At 44.1% G+C, this 15,886-nt stretch overlaps 1 protein-coding gene across 4 annotated transcripts in view; it reads left to right on the plus strand.

The window, feature by feature from the left end:
- gria4b (glutamate receptor, ionotropic, AMPA 4b) overlaps positions 1–15,886 on the plus strand; it is an 88,383-nt gene that overhangs the window by 64,811 nt on the left and 7,686 nt on the right. For all 4 annotated transcript variants that reach the window (XM_029520153.1, XM_029520152.1, XM_029520155.1 and 1 more), the window contains exons 10-13: positions 1,078–1,284; positions 3,603–3,976; positions 13,493–13,691; positions 14,285–14,532. In XM_029520153.1, coding sequence (XP_029376013.1) covers positions 1,078–1,284; positions 3,603–3,976; positions 13,493–13,691; positions 14,285–14,532 — 1,028 coding nt within the window. The remainder of the gene's footprint in view (positions 1–1,077; positions 1,285–3,602; positions 3,977–13,492; positions 13,692–14,284; positions 14,533–15,886) is intronic.

The raw sequence follows: 15,886 nt of genomic DNA on the forward strand, positions 1-15,886 counted from the left end.
GTATAGACCCAAGTATTTGTCGTGCATCAGAGGGCTTGATTTCAGAGTCCAGTGCAAACATGAAAACCTGAGAAGCAAAATTAACGACTCCCGAAGAGTCAAAACCCCCAAAAAATATATTGTTGTTTAATTTTTAATTTATTTATTTTTTTAACTTTTCAGAAAGCCGATAATACAATCATTTTTGGATGAGTTCAGGCATGATATTTTCTTGCAGCAAAAGCAGTTTGATTGACCTCTGGATGGCTTCAAAATTGCAACTCCCGCTGAGGATGTTGTGGTATTTAGAGCCACTCGCCAACGATGAGCTGGGAGGGAAAAATCTAACAACCAACATGGAATCATTAGTCATAACGTAAACCTGATAGAACCGGAGCTCCTGGTGTTCAGTGTTATTGAGCAGCAACGAAGTACATTTTTTTATTCAATTTAAAAGAGTTTCTCGTGGAGTGTGATTTTCCAGCTAACAACAATCTGCTTTCAATTAAGTTCAGCCCAACTCTTGTCATAAGAGTCTTTCTAATTACACCTCATCGATCATGCCGATCATGTCGACTAACAGGGAAATTGTTCTTTGGTACAAATTACTGATCACATCTTGAATTTATGCAGCTCTAAAATGATTATTATTTTCCATTGCTTTATGATAAATCAAAAGTTTCCCGCGTGCAGCGCTGAAGAAAATCCCACTTCATGAACTGAAAATGAAGGTACCCTGCGGGGCATTCCTGGAAACAAAATGGTTACCTAAACACACATGAGGCCTAATGAAAACAGAAAAATCCATTTCCTGCTTTTTAAAACATTCGAAGCACCACGTTGTTTACATCCATGTTCTGCCAGCAACCTTTCTCTGCCACTTTCTGCATGCTCACTTATGCTCAAAAACATTTGCTCCCTTAGCGCTCCGAGCGGTCGGAAGCTTCCCAGCCGACCTTTAACCTCGACCCTGGTTGGTATCAGTGAGCTGCTGTTCCCGTGTGTCATTCTGTTTGTCCTGCTGCTGTGCGAGCTCCTCCATGTCCATGTGTCCGTCTGTCTGATGGCTTGGTTCACTGGTTATGGTCCCTTGTGTAGGAGGGTCCCTATGTGATGCTAAAGAAGAACTGGGAGATGTACGAGGGCAACGACCAGTACGAGGGATACTGCGTGGACTTGGCCTCCGAGATCGCCAAACACATCGGCATCAAGTACAAGATCTCCATCGTCCCCGACGGGAAGTACGGCGCCAGGGACCCAGAGACGAAGATCTGGAACGGCATGGTTGGGGAGCTGGTGTACGGGGTAAGGACTTGTGTGTGAGGTTATTTTTGGACTGAAATCAGCTTCTCATCTGAGCTGACTCATCACAATCAAACTTTAATTTCATGCCGTCAGAAAGATTTAAGATGGTATTTAGGGACAATGCTGCGTCCCAACCTAATCTGTTACTATAACATCACATTTATACAGCAGCCCGGCTGTTTTTGAGCTTTGTTAAAGATGAAAATGGCTGAAATTAGTCAAATTTATTCCGGGGAGTGCATAAAGGAAAGATATATTCAGTGGAACAATTTATTCATGATTTGTTATCTTCACCATCATTTGAATCACAATGTCATACATACAGACGATGTCCTTGTTAAAAACAAAAAATCTTTATGTATTTAAATTAGGGCCAACACTCAAGTAATAGCACAGCCAGTGCAAACACAAGCATTTCTGATTTTTGAAAGTCCCATTCACATCAAACAGCATCTCATCACTCTTACCACTCTTATCTCTGAACAGCCCATTAGTGTTGTTTGATTGCCGTTAAATAGCCATCAGTGAAATATCACACTACCTGCAGATGTTTTAAGCTGCAGCGGGAACTGGTACTTTAAGCCTTCCGAAAGCTTTTAATGTGAAATATGTGCGAAGGAAATGCTGAGTTTATTCGTAGTGGGTAAGCTGCGTCTGGTGTGAGCAATTGGAACTACTAAGGGGGTAATAAAAGTATTTCTGTCAGACAAGGTAGAGAATGAGTTGGCCACTGTGTTGCTGTGAATGTGCGTCATTCAGAATTCATCAGGTGAACGTGAAGCTTTTGTGTCAACTGAAAACGAAACATGAAATGTGAGAAAACAAGGAGGCTGGAAGTAGACGTCATACCTGTCTTTGTGCAATGAAGGTGATAATCTTTACAAAAGGCTTTCCGCAGGAGTCCGCAGAGTTCGACTTAATCTGACCGAAGCACTGCTTGTTCAGGAGATAATTAAATCCAGCTGAAATGAAACTGTAAACAGACCATCAGTCTCTGCTGGTGTAAACACGAGCTGGGAGCGGGGAATTATTGCGAGAGGAGGTTGAGGAGGCCTGGAGCTTGTTGTCGAATCTTTGAGGTGATGGTTTGATTTCTGCTGCTGACATTAACTGTGAGATCAAACATGATGAAAAATGGCATAATGTTGGGATTTCACGGCCAAAAGTTTTTTTTTTTTAAAAGTAAATGATAAAAAGCATTAAAAGTGAAAAGGTGAAATATGTTGTGGTATGCTATGTTGTCGCTTAGCAGGACGTGGGGTAGATCTCGACGGCAGGAGCAGCAGAGGGAGGAGAAACGATGGCAGATTTAGTTGGAGGTCGTCACCAGTACGGCGACGCAAAAACGTGTGTGACTGTGCTTTTGTGTGTTTGAAAGCACAGAGTGTGATTTAGCTGGTAGGTTTTTCTACACTGTTCATGGGAATGTCTGAGGACATGGGAGCTGTCAGCATTCACTTCTTCCCAGCTCTCCCTGAAAAGCCCCACGCTACCACAAAAGCTGTACCTCCATTTAACCTGCCACGTATTTTAGCGTGCACTAAATGCCCCGAGGCTGTCATCTTAGTGCATTTTTCAGAGGATGAAAGAACTTAAATCTCTTTCATTTTCTTCCCCATCGTCCCAGTTTCCTCCTTTCCTGCCTCCTTTAGTGTCAGATGGTCGCAATGAAACTTTAAAATTCTTGCTGATATTAAGCCCTTCGCTCCCAAGCCGGGCAGACAAGGTCACACAAATGTTGCTAAGTCACAAACTCTAATCTGGTTTGTGGATTTTCAGCAAACAAGGGTGCATTTTTCCCCGTTGCAGACCTCAGAGGTTGCTGTATCCCTTTTTTTTTTTTTTTTTTGCCTTCCCGTGCTATAAGCACATTTCTGTGACACATTATTTTATCCTCCCTGCTGATTCCCCTGGAGTTTCAGCTAAGCCTCTCAGCATTAGCGAGGGTTTCAGAATTAGTTTTTTCAATTTCTTTTCTTTCTCCCTCTGTCTTAACTTGATCACTGTGAGATGTATTCAGCCGCCGTCTAAACTCGATCACTCAGAGATTTGTTCAGTCATGGGAAAAATTCAGATGAAATGGCACGAGCTGTAGGAGAAGAACGGGGGTAATTGTTGTTTTGTTTTCTGACGGGTGGCTAGCTGTTGGCCTTTGGGATGTCATATCTGTGACTAAGTGATGTTTGATTGGTCTGTGGCTCAGAGAGAGGATCCATTGTTTGCGTTTGTGTATCTATCATCATTTGGGATTCGTGGCTGCTCTCGGAGAGGCTTGTTCGAGTGGCTAATCAAATCCCTCTTCATCCAAATCCCCACAGAAAGCGGAAATTGCCGTGGCCCCTTTGACTATCACGTTGGTCCGGGAGGAGGTGATCGATTTCTCCAAACCCTTCATGTCGCTGGGCATTTCCATCATGATCAAGAAGCCCCAGAAATCCAAACCAGGGGTGTTCTCCTTCCTGGACCCGTTGGCCTACGAGATCTGGATGTGCATCGTGTTTGCCTATATCGGCGTGAGCGTGGTGCTCTTCCTGGTCAGCCGCTTCAGCCCGTACGAATGGCACACCGAGGAGCCCGAAGAGGGCACCGACGGTCCGCCAAGCGACCAGCCCCCCAACGAGTTTGGCATCTTCAACTCCCTCTGGTTCTCCCTCGGCGCCTTCATGCAGCAGGGCTGTGACATCTCCCCCAGGTAAGACCGACTTCGGTCACTCGGTACTTGTCTGATTGAAGCTGCTTTGGCTCTGTACTCCTCAGGCTGGGGACACATTATGTGACCCGTAGGTCAGATATAATCACAGTGCGCCCTCACTTCTGATTGGAAGTCTGTGTCTGATTGTGTATGAGCTAGTCTTCAGCCAGTCGCACAGATGACACTCAGCACTTCAGTCCCTCGCCTGCCAATCCAATTCAGACCGTCATGATTATTTCAGACGATGAGCAACAACCGAAGAGGAGAGAAATACACATTGGCATGTCTTCATGTTGTTTCATCATATTAAATGGTCACTGGCATAAAGAGAAAAACTGTTGAAATTCAGTTTATTGTCAAAGGACAACAACAGAGTTGTGCACTGTGTGTACTGTGTTGTGTACTGTGCCCTCAGCCTGAGCCACAACTGACATTCACATTAAAGCCTGAACTTCCATTTTTAAGCGATACACCTTCCAGTTTTTGCCCGTTTTGACTTTTCTTATTGACTGAACAGGAAGCGTTCCTGGCACTAAACACCTGAAAAAGGGATTATGACGCATTTCCATTATGATCATTTCACGGTCTATTCTCTGGAATAACCGATTTATTGGCTTTTTACAGCACGATAATGGTTTGACGACATAAACCTTTCATGATTTGGAGGCTTTCAAACGCTCACTAAAGTTCTCGCATGACTTAAAATTTTTAATGATATATTTTTGAGTTGGTATATGTGACTTTAAAGATGAACATAAAACTGTCCTGGGTTTAAAGCAATAGTTCAGCCTTTTGGAAAATGCTACTTATTCATGTTTTCTCTAAGAATGAGATGAGAAGATCAATATGAATCTCAAACATGGAGCCATAAAGTGGCGCAGAGATGATGTTTTTGTAGGCCAGCCCAGAAGTTTGGGTCCCTCTGTTTCCCTCGACCGTAAGAATTTCTTTTTTCTTTTTTTTTCATGGGTTTTTGGGTTAATGCAGATCAACAGCACAATGATCTTAATAAGAAATGAGCCACTTTTATGAGTGAAAGTGAAAACCTAAATGTTAGGTTACAAACCTCAGCATGAACGCCTCTTAAACTAACCTTTTGAATAAAATCTTCCTGTTGAAAAACTGTGATCGTCAGCAGAGGTGTGTAAAGGTGGACTGGTTTGAATATATCTGTGAAGACCTCATTCCTGTGCCACTATAAATAAACTTAGCAAAGATGGAAAAATGTCGAGCATCACATCTAAAGCAACCTAATTATCTATCTAATTGAATTTAATTTGATTTAATCAGAAAGTTTGGGTATTGTTGTGTTGTATATATTTAATCTGGCACTCTTTAATCCAGCACTGAAAGCAAAGTACAGTAATTGAATTCTGCAGTCCCTAATGTCTAAAAAAAAAATGTAGCTGTAAAAATATTTTTGGGTTTCGGTCGGCCGATGTGTTTCCTTCTGTTTCTAACACGAGCTGACCCAGCCACGGCTCTTTGTACAGCAGACTGATATCAGTCTTTCCATCTCTGACAGTTGAATTATTCCTTTAAACGACACTTAAAAAGACTAATAACTTTTGATTTAGTTTTAAAAATGTTGATGTTCTTTCATCGGCGGCTGCTGATGCACTGAACTTCATATCTCCAACTGTGTTTTATTTATCTAATTTAAGGAAGTTAGTGCACAGTCTGTTGTATATTTGCATGAGGACTGTTGTGTTAAGTATCAGGTACTGTTTTCTGTGTTTGCTGTTCAGGCTGTGTATATTTGTAGCATCGCACTCGTGTCTATGTGAGAGACACACCGAGAGTTGTCTGTCTCTGTTGCTATCGATTTCTGTCTGCCGCTCTCCTCTTCAGCCATGTTGTTCTTCGTTGTCTTTCATACACTGTGTTGTCTGCTTGTGAGGAAATTAGTTTGTCTCACTGTCTGCCAGCTAATGCAGTTTTGTGGCCTTGCGCTTGTGTGTCTGCGTTGCTGAGCCCAACTTACATCAGCAGCCGTGTCGCTCCACGGCGTGAAACCTGTGTGATTCATTCTAAGAACACGCCGTCAAAGTCTGTCGTCTTTCACCATCTCTGTGAAGTCTCCTACCTTTGTCCAAATTACGAGATCCAAACTGGGAGTTCCTTTGGGCTCCGGGACCGGCAGCACCGCTGTCCACAAGGTGTGGGGCGTATTTTGGTGGAAAGGTGGAGAAACGGGGTCTTGTACAGTTTCTTGTGTGGCCATGTTGCCCTCCAGCCGTCTTTGTCTTCTGCAGTCACAGATCAGGCTTCGTGTCCATCATCACACAGCGACGTCCTCTCAGCTGACATCTGCTGTCATGGTGAAACCTATAGACTTCCAAACTTAGCTGTTTGAACGGCCCAAAGCTCCAGCGGATGGATTGTTTGGGTTATTTTGAGCTACTGCTAAAATGGCTCCTGTAGGTATTTTAAGTCTTTTATATAATACTTCTTTCATCTGCTTTAAGCCCTTATGGATGTTATGCTGTAATAGAGTTGGTAAGATTTTTAGAAGACGGAAGGACGACCAAACCGGCCTGTATCTTTCAGCCTCCCCCACACCAGAGGAGAACAGAGAAACACACAAGATGGAGGATCCTGAGGTACATTATAGCCCGACCTCACGTAAGCAACCTATAGAGGAGACTGTAGTGGCCCTCTGACTGTAATTAAGCACACTCATCTAAGAAATACACTTGCTTTGTTCACTTGTGTGCAGACCACCTCCCCTCCCCCACCCCCACCCCCACCACCACCACCCGCCGCCATCACCATCTCTGCCTGTGTACCGCAGATAAGGACTTGAGAGCTGCACAACAATGTTGGCGTCAGAATAAAAAGTGTACATTTCAACCCTCTCTGTCTCTGGCTGCGGTCCCCGCTGCATTCCACCTGTCACCGCTAATCCCATGGGCCTCTCCCCAATCCATCAGCACAGAGCCGGAGCTCAGGAGCGCTTCCACTCCAGTTTAGCCTGACAGGGCAACATGCAAATCCCTTCACACAGCGGGAGTTTAGACGGCACGGAGGGAGCGACAAGGGCAGAAGTGAACGGGACGAATCCGGTCAGAAACCTGCATGAAACCTTTAAAAATTCCACACCACTGTCCACCGTAAACGAATTACATCACATTGTAAATATAAATAATTTGGTTTTTGTCACTTCAGGTATTTTGGGAGTTTAATTTTCACAGAGACTGTCAAGCCGGGAGCTACAGGCACATTATTAGATGCTAACATTGTCCGTCAGGAGTAAAATCAAATTTCCTTTTTAAAGGGCCAATTGTCTCATCTCACAGTGATTCAGTGGAAATAAAAAAGAAAAGAAAACACGCATCAGAGCAGCTACGATAAGAGCAAGGTTCAACTTTTAAAACGAGGGCTTGACACATTTTAGGGAAGGACAATCCAGTCGTAGAACAAGAATAGCCAACTGATTTTAATTTGAAGGAAAAAAAAATTCAAGCTTATTTGCATCAGCTAATGCTAAAAGTGGTAGAGAAAGGCTAATAACTGTTCCACAGCCACAGACCCGGATTATCTGATGAATCAGATATCAGTAAAAACAGATTAGTTCCCGACTAACATCTCTTTACAGCTTTTAATATGAGCGCAACACTGAGAGTGACCTGAAACCTCAAAGTGGCAGATAAGACATTTGGAATTGAAGCTTTTATAGAAAACGAGCTTTTTCGTATTATTTAAATATTGGTCATATCCTCTGGAACGCTGCGTGACAACAGGCTGCTGTTGGCGAACTAAAGTTCGAGACTATTACATCAATCCAGCTTCCTTATCGCCTTCCTTTTACCCTCCGCTGTACCAGCTCGGTGCGCTGCTCCTCATGTGGTCCCGTCCTCTTTGTGAGATGTCATTTTCCCATTTTTCGTTTTTGAACTCTATTTCACGGCATCGGGACACGAAAGGCAGGAGGTGAAATGGCACAGGACGTCTTCCTCTCTCTTCTGTCTCTCTCTCTCTCACTCTTAATAAGGGTTAATACCCCCTCCTGCTCCCTCAAGGCAGCCCATAATAATTAACTCAGTGATTAATATCCCGGTCTCCAGTGGCTGTGTCTCCCTGGAAACAGGAGAAGAGGGGTGCTTAAATGAATTGGTGGCATGATTGTCCTTTTAATTGAGTACAAATCCCAGACGAACGGAACTTCAGCTGTTCTGGTGTTTCCTCCTCAGACTTCAGGAAGTCGCGTCATCAGAAAATATCCGCAGAAGACGGCGCAGGTGTTTTCAGTCACTTCCGTCTCATCACCTCAGACGGATTATCTTTTGTCTTTTCCGCTGAGTCGTGGTCGCCACATCTCCAGCGAGCTAATGAGAACGCCTGTGATTGGCTTGATTAGTCCCAGATGAGCTCAGAGCGCGTGCATGGTGACGGGCAAATTTCTCGATGGCTCCGGATGAAGCGTAACATTTAATTTCAGCGATGAATTTACGCCAACAAAAAGCTGTGTTTTGAAAAGGAGAGATGACTTTCAAGTGGCCTATCTGCAAGATCCCCATTATTCTATTAATTCAATGCCAATTAGCTTTGTTATCCAGCTGACATCCTGCTGTTCTGCTGCATCGCTCCCTGCTTATGTCAGCAGGGCTTGTCCTTCCTCACACTCGGTTGATTTGTCGCACTATTTTTGCAAATTATGGGCATCGCCGAAGGGCTCCAACTGCTTCTGTGTACAATAGCAGCTCACAGCCTCAAAGACGAGCACCAAGTTAATGTTTCCTGCTTTGATATCGTGGTAGTAAGTGCTTAATGAGGAGGCTTTTATCAGAAACATATCCAGCTCCCACTGAAACATTTGTTTGTGTAGCCTTTATGAAAACATTTTAAGAGCGCCGGTTCAAACTTTGCCACTTCTGATGCCACAGTAGTTATAGTGCTCCATTAACGCTGATTAGTTTAACTCAACAATGAGTTCCCTTTTGAATTTTAGTAACTTTTAAAGGCCCCAGAGAGTTTCACATGAACAAAACAAAGTCTCACTAGTAAACATAATTCCTCTGGAGCTGAAGTTCATTTTTGGGCGGTCTTTTTCTATCAACATTTTCATGTGAAAAATCTGCATGCTATTGAAATTGTGCTGTGTAGATGACGATGACACTGACGTTACTGCAGAAGCAACTGATGCACAGCTACCTTCATTAGTACTGTCGCCTTTTCTGGTTTTATCTGGCTATCTGTTCTGACACAGAGATACAAAATCTTCTTTCAGGGCTGTGTGTGAGGTGAGGAGGCAGCCTGATGACAGGACATGGAGACAGAGGTAGAGACGGCGATGTGGAGTGACAGTTTGTCTGCTATGAATAAGTCAAATGGTGCGGTCGCCCCAGGTATCACCCTGGGAGCAGACTAGCACCTCCTCATTTATTTAGGCTCTGCTCAAGGTCAGAGCTGCCCCGGTTCCCCTCACCACCTCCTCCAGTTCTCCTCTGTCCCGTGGAAAACCTGCACACACAAACACACACCCTCTGCACCAAATCATCTCCGACAGCAGCTTTTCATTTCTGCGTCTTTTTTTTTCCCCCATCAAAGGAAATAAAGGAGGGGAAGTCGAGAACGAGAGCTCTGCGATTGGAAAGAAATTGTTACTTTCTGTCGCGGTGAATCAGACCGTTTGCAGAGCGGTCACTGATACTAACAAGAAGCTTATTATATTTACTCCTGAGATGAGACTTTCTTCTTTTTTTTGTCCTTGAAATTTCATCAAATCTCCAAAAGCTTATTTTCCCTTAAAATGCTCCTTTTATTCTGCAGCTCGTATATGCGGTATACTGTATATATTCCATATCCTGCATGTTCCAGTTCTTTGAATCTACAATATATGGTGCATTGAATGTGCGAAACATTCAAACACAAGCCACCTTTATATCCGGCTGTGCAGGATGGAAACTCATTTTGGTTTTTGCCCAGCATTTAAATGCAGTTCAACAGTGTGTGAATGAGCTTCTGCTTCGGCCACGTGAAAAAGATCATTTTTTAAATAATGAATGGATATAATTGATGAGCTACACATTAAAATTTCAGTGTGGCTCAGGTTTTTTCCATTTCTTGTGAAGGTTAATGGCATAAATAGCTGTAGATCAGAAAGACCAGCTAGCCAACAAGCACACCATGGCAGCCATTTTACATTTCTTCTGCCCAATTTAAGAAATACAAATTCATTAAGCATAAGCAAGTTAACCAGTAGGGAAGAAATGCTGACTAATTGCTGTATAATTACTGAAATTATTCACGTCCCCCCTCCCCCCACATTTACTTTATACCCTGAGGCTTCCTGGCCTGCTGCAGAGAATCCCGTCCCCCCAAACACTGCAGCCAATTTCTGCTTTGTTCCTACTTTATTTCTTTTAATAATTTCCCTGTCTGGTTTTCTTGTTTCCTCCACTTTTAGGAAAACACAGCTTGTATGTCATTACAGTCAAATTTTCTTCTTCTTCCTCTTCTTTTTTTTTTTTTTGGTAGACAAAGACCCCGGTAAGAACCACCCTTGGATAAGCAAGTGCAGATTGTTAGTAAAAATGCAAATGAACCCTGAATGAAAAATATTTACTGACTGAATTTTTCCGACCATTGAATTGCACTACACTTATAAAAGCATCTGAAAATGAAGGCAGTTTTCAGAAGTAGGCAAAAAGAGAAAGAAAGAAAGAAAAGCGATTTGGGCATTAACTAACCAAGGAGAGCAGGTAACCGTTTCACCATCTGGGGGAACGCTGTGGGAGGTTTCTAGTCCACTACTTGGCAGTTAGTGTTGTTAAATGTATTTTATAATCCATTACACATAGACAAGTGAAGCAAAGTGATAGCTCCTAAAAGAAAGACTATTTTTTATTATATTCAGTTGACAAATTCTTGAAAACGATCAGGATTAACTGCTGGGCGTGTATCATAACAGAACTCGGCTTCCTCCTGAGACTATTAAAAACAACACAACAAATCAGTCTCGTGCACACATGTAGTTTACTTTGAGTCATCCACGTGCACCGTCATGCTGCACTTAACACGCACCAGAGCCACTGTGTTATCACATTAACTTTTATAGCCTGGGTTAAAGACTTCATCTCAGTTTATATTGTACTTATGAGGCGCATGTTGTTGAATGGATCCGAGCTACATCAAGCTGCAACAGACTTGTCACTCATCACTCACTGAAACTTCAGCGAAATACAGAGCGGGAGGCCAGCAGGTGTCCAGCTCTACTGTTACCCGGGAGGGAGGCTCCAAACTTTTCATCTTTGTATTTTCAAATTCGACAAATAAAGTATTCAGTGTTGATGGAAGGAAACATTAAATATAGATTTATTTATTTTTTTATGCACCTATGACCTTTGACCTTTAGCCATGAAAGTCTACTCACACTTTCATTGAATCGAGGTGACAATTTGGACCAAATTTTTTAAAAAAGTAAAATAAAATAAAGTAAAAAAAAACAAAACTGAAGACAGTAAAACGTATGGTATTCACAAGTCCAAATACATGTTTTGCGAGGTCACTGTTACCTTGACCTTTGACCTCTGACCACGAAAATATATGTCAATGAGAAGGGCACAAACAATCCAAAAACAATATAATAATAATAATATAAAGCCAAAGATTAATTAATCCACCTTCATAAAAAGATTCTTCAGACCTTGTAATTAGTAAAATATTCTTAACTATTAATCCAAAATGAATCGTAAAAGAAACGAAACCACACATCTTCTAGGCTGTGTCGAAGTCAAATGATTAGCCTGCAGTGCGTTACTTGTTGTTAGCATTGTGTATTGGCATCATCGATTCAAGGTTAATAGAGAAAGAAAAAACACACTGGAGATACTGATGTGGCCTGGAAATTATGCACACTCTCTCTGCTAAGCTGCCCCCCCCTCCTCCCATCCTCTCTGTTTACTGCAGGCTCATCAAGACACAGCAGTGTGTCACTGTGGATCAGAGTCAGTGGTATCAGCCAGGAAACACACAGCTCAGAGGGTTGGAGGGATGGCAAAGAGAGACGCTCCTCCTCTGGTCCCATTATTACACTCCCACAATCCACTGCTGCTCACACAGAAAAGAGAATGAAAGGGAAAGATGCAGCCGGTCTGATAGGGAGACTAGGGATTTCTGCAGGTAGGGAAAGGAAATAAGCCAGGCAGGAGGGCGAGAGGGGACGGGACCCATCCACGTATCTTATCGCACACACTGCCTCCGCCTCTTCAGTCATTATTTTACAGTTAAAGTCTCTGTGCTCAAAAGTCTCAGAACTGCCCTCAATCATCTCAAGGAAGGGGGGAAAGTAGAGTGCAGGGAGAGAAAGAGAGGAAAGTCATTTGTATTCAAATCCAGAGCTAATACATCAAGTAAGTCTATTTCATGGGCAAAGCTTGCTGTGTGTGTGGAGGAGACATGCACTGCTGCAGCTCCTCTCTATTGAAAGTTGCCTCAGCCGCCACGGGCGCTTTCATCAGCACAGAGCGAGAAAACAAAGGTTTCCTCAGCGGTTCTTTGGTTCGGGTGACGACTCTGCGCGAGACCAGTGCCGGCAGAGCCCTGCCATTTGTCAAAACGCAATCAAGTACACTAAGTGTTGTGTAGAGGTGCCGGTAATCAAGGTCCTTTCAGCTGTGTGAGCATCAGGCTGTGTTGACAAAAGGACGCTACCACCCTTGTGCATACATGCACATTACAGGGCAGAGAGAACAAAGTACCCCGTGTGTATTTGGAACAATGGTACGTACGACCAGATTGCAATGAGGCACTCGGAAATACCAGCCAGGAAAACACTGACTGACTCTCTCCTCCCCTCCTCACATCCCCGTCCCTCTCCCCCTCCATCTGACAAGCAGGCCTGAGGGTTTTGTATCCTCTGCTGTTTGATTTGCACCGAGGGGAGATCTTGTTTGTTCTCCTCAATGCAGCATTTATGGTTTAAGATTCTCCTCACGACCTTCCGCTGCTCCTGAGCAGTGAGCTATCAGTCTCCCCCGAGCGAACAAACAAGAAAAGAACAGTGCCCTCGCTACGCCGGCCGCGGGGACCTGCAACCCTTTTCATCCTGCCAATAAACAAAAAGAGGAAGGGGGGGCAGGGGGTGTCGGGAAGAAGGGACGGAACCGATGTACCTTTTCTGTAGCATAGCTGGTCAACGCAAGCATGTAGGATTTTTATATGAGCCAATCTGCACTAATGAAGGGTAAATACAGCGCTGGTGGGCTTCCAGTGTTGTCAGAGCTCCACCTTGTGGTGACAGATCAGAGTTTTTTCAGTGTCCACAGTGGTGGCCGGTCTGTTCATGCTTTACTCAGTCATATTCCATCATAGCTGTCTTTAATCTCAGTGTATTTTCCAACATTGACTGTGGTCTATTCTTTTTATCTCTCTCCCTTCTCCCCTTTCTCCTAATTTTATCTCTTGTACTACCCCAATGACCACATTCTCCTCTCTGGCGCTTCCTTCCTTTCGCCCATCCGTCCGCCTTCGAATCCTTCCCTTCCTTTCTCCTCCCTCCTCTTCCTCTTCAAGGTCGTTGTCGGGACGAATCGTGGGAGGAGTGTGGTGGTTCTTTACGCTCATCATCATCTCGTCCTACACGGCTAACTTGGCTGCCTTCCTCACGGTGGAGAGGATGGTATCCCCCATCGAGAGCGCAGAGGATCTGGCCAAGCAGACCGACATTGCCTATGGCACCTTGGACTCTGGTTCCACCAAGGAGTTCTTCAGGGTGAGTGGATGTCACTGGGGTTAATGGTCTACTCTCACACAGGCTGGGGAAAGACAAAGGCCCAGTTTTAAGGTCTGTACCAGTTTTTACCCCCCTGCAGACTTGAAAGGCGGTAAGTGCTCTCCTCCCTGAAGAGAAGCAACACGGCGCAGCTTGAACTCATGTCAGTTCACAGCATATTTCTATAGTTTCCATTTCTTCCATCATTTGAACTCAGTGTTGCTGAGATGAATTCAAGCCAGCCAGAGTGTTTCTCACTCCAAAGGTTTGGGTCTGTTCCCCCGAATCGCTTGAATAGATTCAACTCAGTTTTCATTTAAACTCGTTGCACTGACGTTCCATAACCATAAAACAAAACCAATGTTAATGCTACATTAGAATACGCTACAATTTAAACTGCTACACGAGACGTGGTTAGTTACTGAGGGAGTATGCTCGCTCAGATAGTTTCTTAGCCAAAATGGTCAGATGAAATTTTGTAAATGGTGCTGCTTCATGTTCCCTGTGCCTGGTTTTCTTCACGGACATGCTCTTTTCCGTCTCTCACACCACGTCTACCTTTGAACTTCCAACCCCCTTCGAAACCCCCACAGCGGTCAAAGATCGCCGTCTACGAGAAGATGTGGGGCTACATGAAGTCGGCCGAGCCCACCGTCTTCACCAAGACCACGGCTGAGGGCGTGGCTCGGGTCCGCAAGTCCAAAGGGAAATACGCCTTCCTCTTGGAGTCCACTATGAACGAGTACACAGAGCAGCGCAAGCCCTGCGACACAATGAAAGTGGGAGGCAACTTGGACTCCAAAGGCTACGGAGTAGCCACACCCAAGGGTTCACAGTTAAGGTGGGTGGAATAGTGTAACAATATGTTCTACGTGTTGTTATGGTATTCCACCTTCCCTGGTGTGCCGCCTTTTCTATCTCTATCTGTCTCCACTTTCTGCTTGGTGTGGGTGGGCAGGGCGTTTTACTTTAAGGCAACAGTAGTGGCTTTTCTTCTTCTTTTTTTTTTTTTTTTGTGACATCCGTGTTTGTTGCATGCATGTGGGGGTCGTTGTGATGATGCAGGGGTGGTTGTTTGTTTCATTTCTTGTTTTTTTTTCCACAGCTCTCCACACCAGGTAACTCAATGTGCTTGTGCTTGCTGTTTGAGCAAAGATTTTGGAATGGCATGCTCGATGGCTCCGGTAAACTTAACTGCTCTTGAAAATGTCTCGTGTAGAAAAAGATCATCTGTAATTTTATCCAGACTTTTTAATTAGTTTGTGATGTTTAGCTAACGCTTCTCCAGCTTTTTTTTTTTCTCCTTCACAGCTGACTGGTTCTTTCTTTTCAACCAAGTGACTCAAGTGTTGTTTTGGGAGCCATTTGAATGCTCAGCTCTGGGTAACTCTGCCAGACTCTGTCACTGCTTCCCGCACATAGTGGAATTTACAGACCTGCCAGAGAATACAGTGTCATTATTGTGGGGAGTTGCACTTTCAATCCGGGCGCTCATCGATCAAAGCCTGCCGGCAAGGTCTCACTGAAGGGAGCGGATAAATATACTGCAGGCAAAAGCTGCACATGTATGTGCAAACCAGCAGACTACAGCCCTGTGGTTGTATGTATTTGGAGAATGCATTGGAAGCCACAGCCAAACATCGGGGGTTTTTAATCCTTTGTGAATACGTACCAGGAAAGCAATTTGTCCCGAAAGCAGCCAGCTCCTCACAGTCGGTAAATCAAAGGCCCGTGCAGAGCCTGAGGTCGAGCAGAGAAGCTACTGGTTTGCTCTTCAGCTGGTGCCAGTTTTCAGCCGCTGCTTTGACCGGGAAGAGTCCCTGACAGATCGCGGCAGTCCCTTCCTCCTGGCCTCCGTCCTGCTGCTTTTTTCGGGGGAAGAATGTCGTCTTCTGTCAGTCACTCGACCAGATACGAGCGAGGAGACGCGCCATCAAGAGCGGGCGACATAGTTGGTCGGGGCTGTTAGTTCACATGGCTCCGCAAAACAACATCATCAGCTCAAACTGAAATATCAGCTCTGTTGCTTTGTGTCTCTGATCCATCTCCATTACTGTTTTTTTTTTTTTTTTAAACATTATATATTTTTTGTAATGGTACAAATAAATTAAAAGGATCAGAATGCACGCTGAGGCAAATCTCTCTCGCTTCACTATCGTCAGATATCACAATGGCAGCCTTCAAAAGGACCCATG

Source organism: Echeneis naucrates, chromosome 14, assembly GCF_900963305.1.
Source record: "Echeneis naucrates chromosome 14, fEcheNa1.1, whole genome shotgun sequence".
Taxonomy (NCBI): Eukaryota; Metazoa; Chordata; class Actinopteri; order Carangiformes; family Echeneidae; genus Echeneis; species Echeneis naucrates.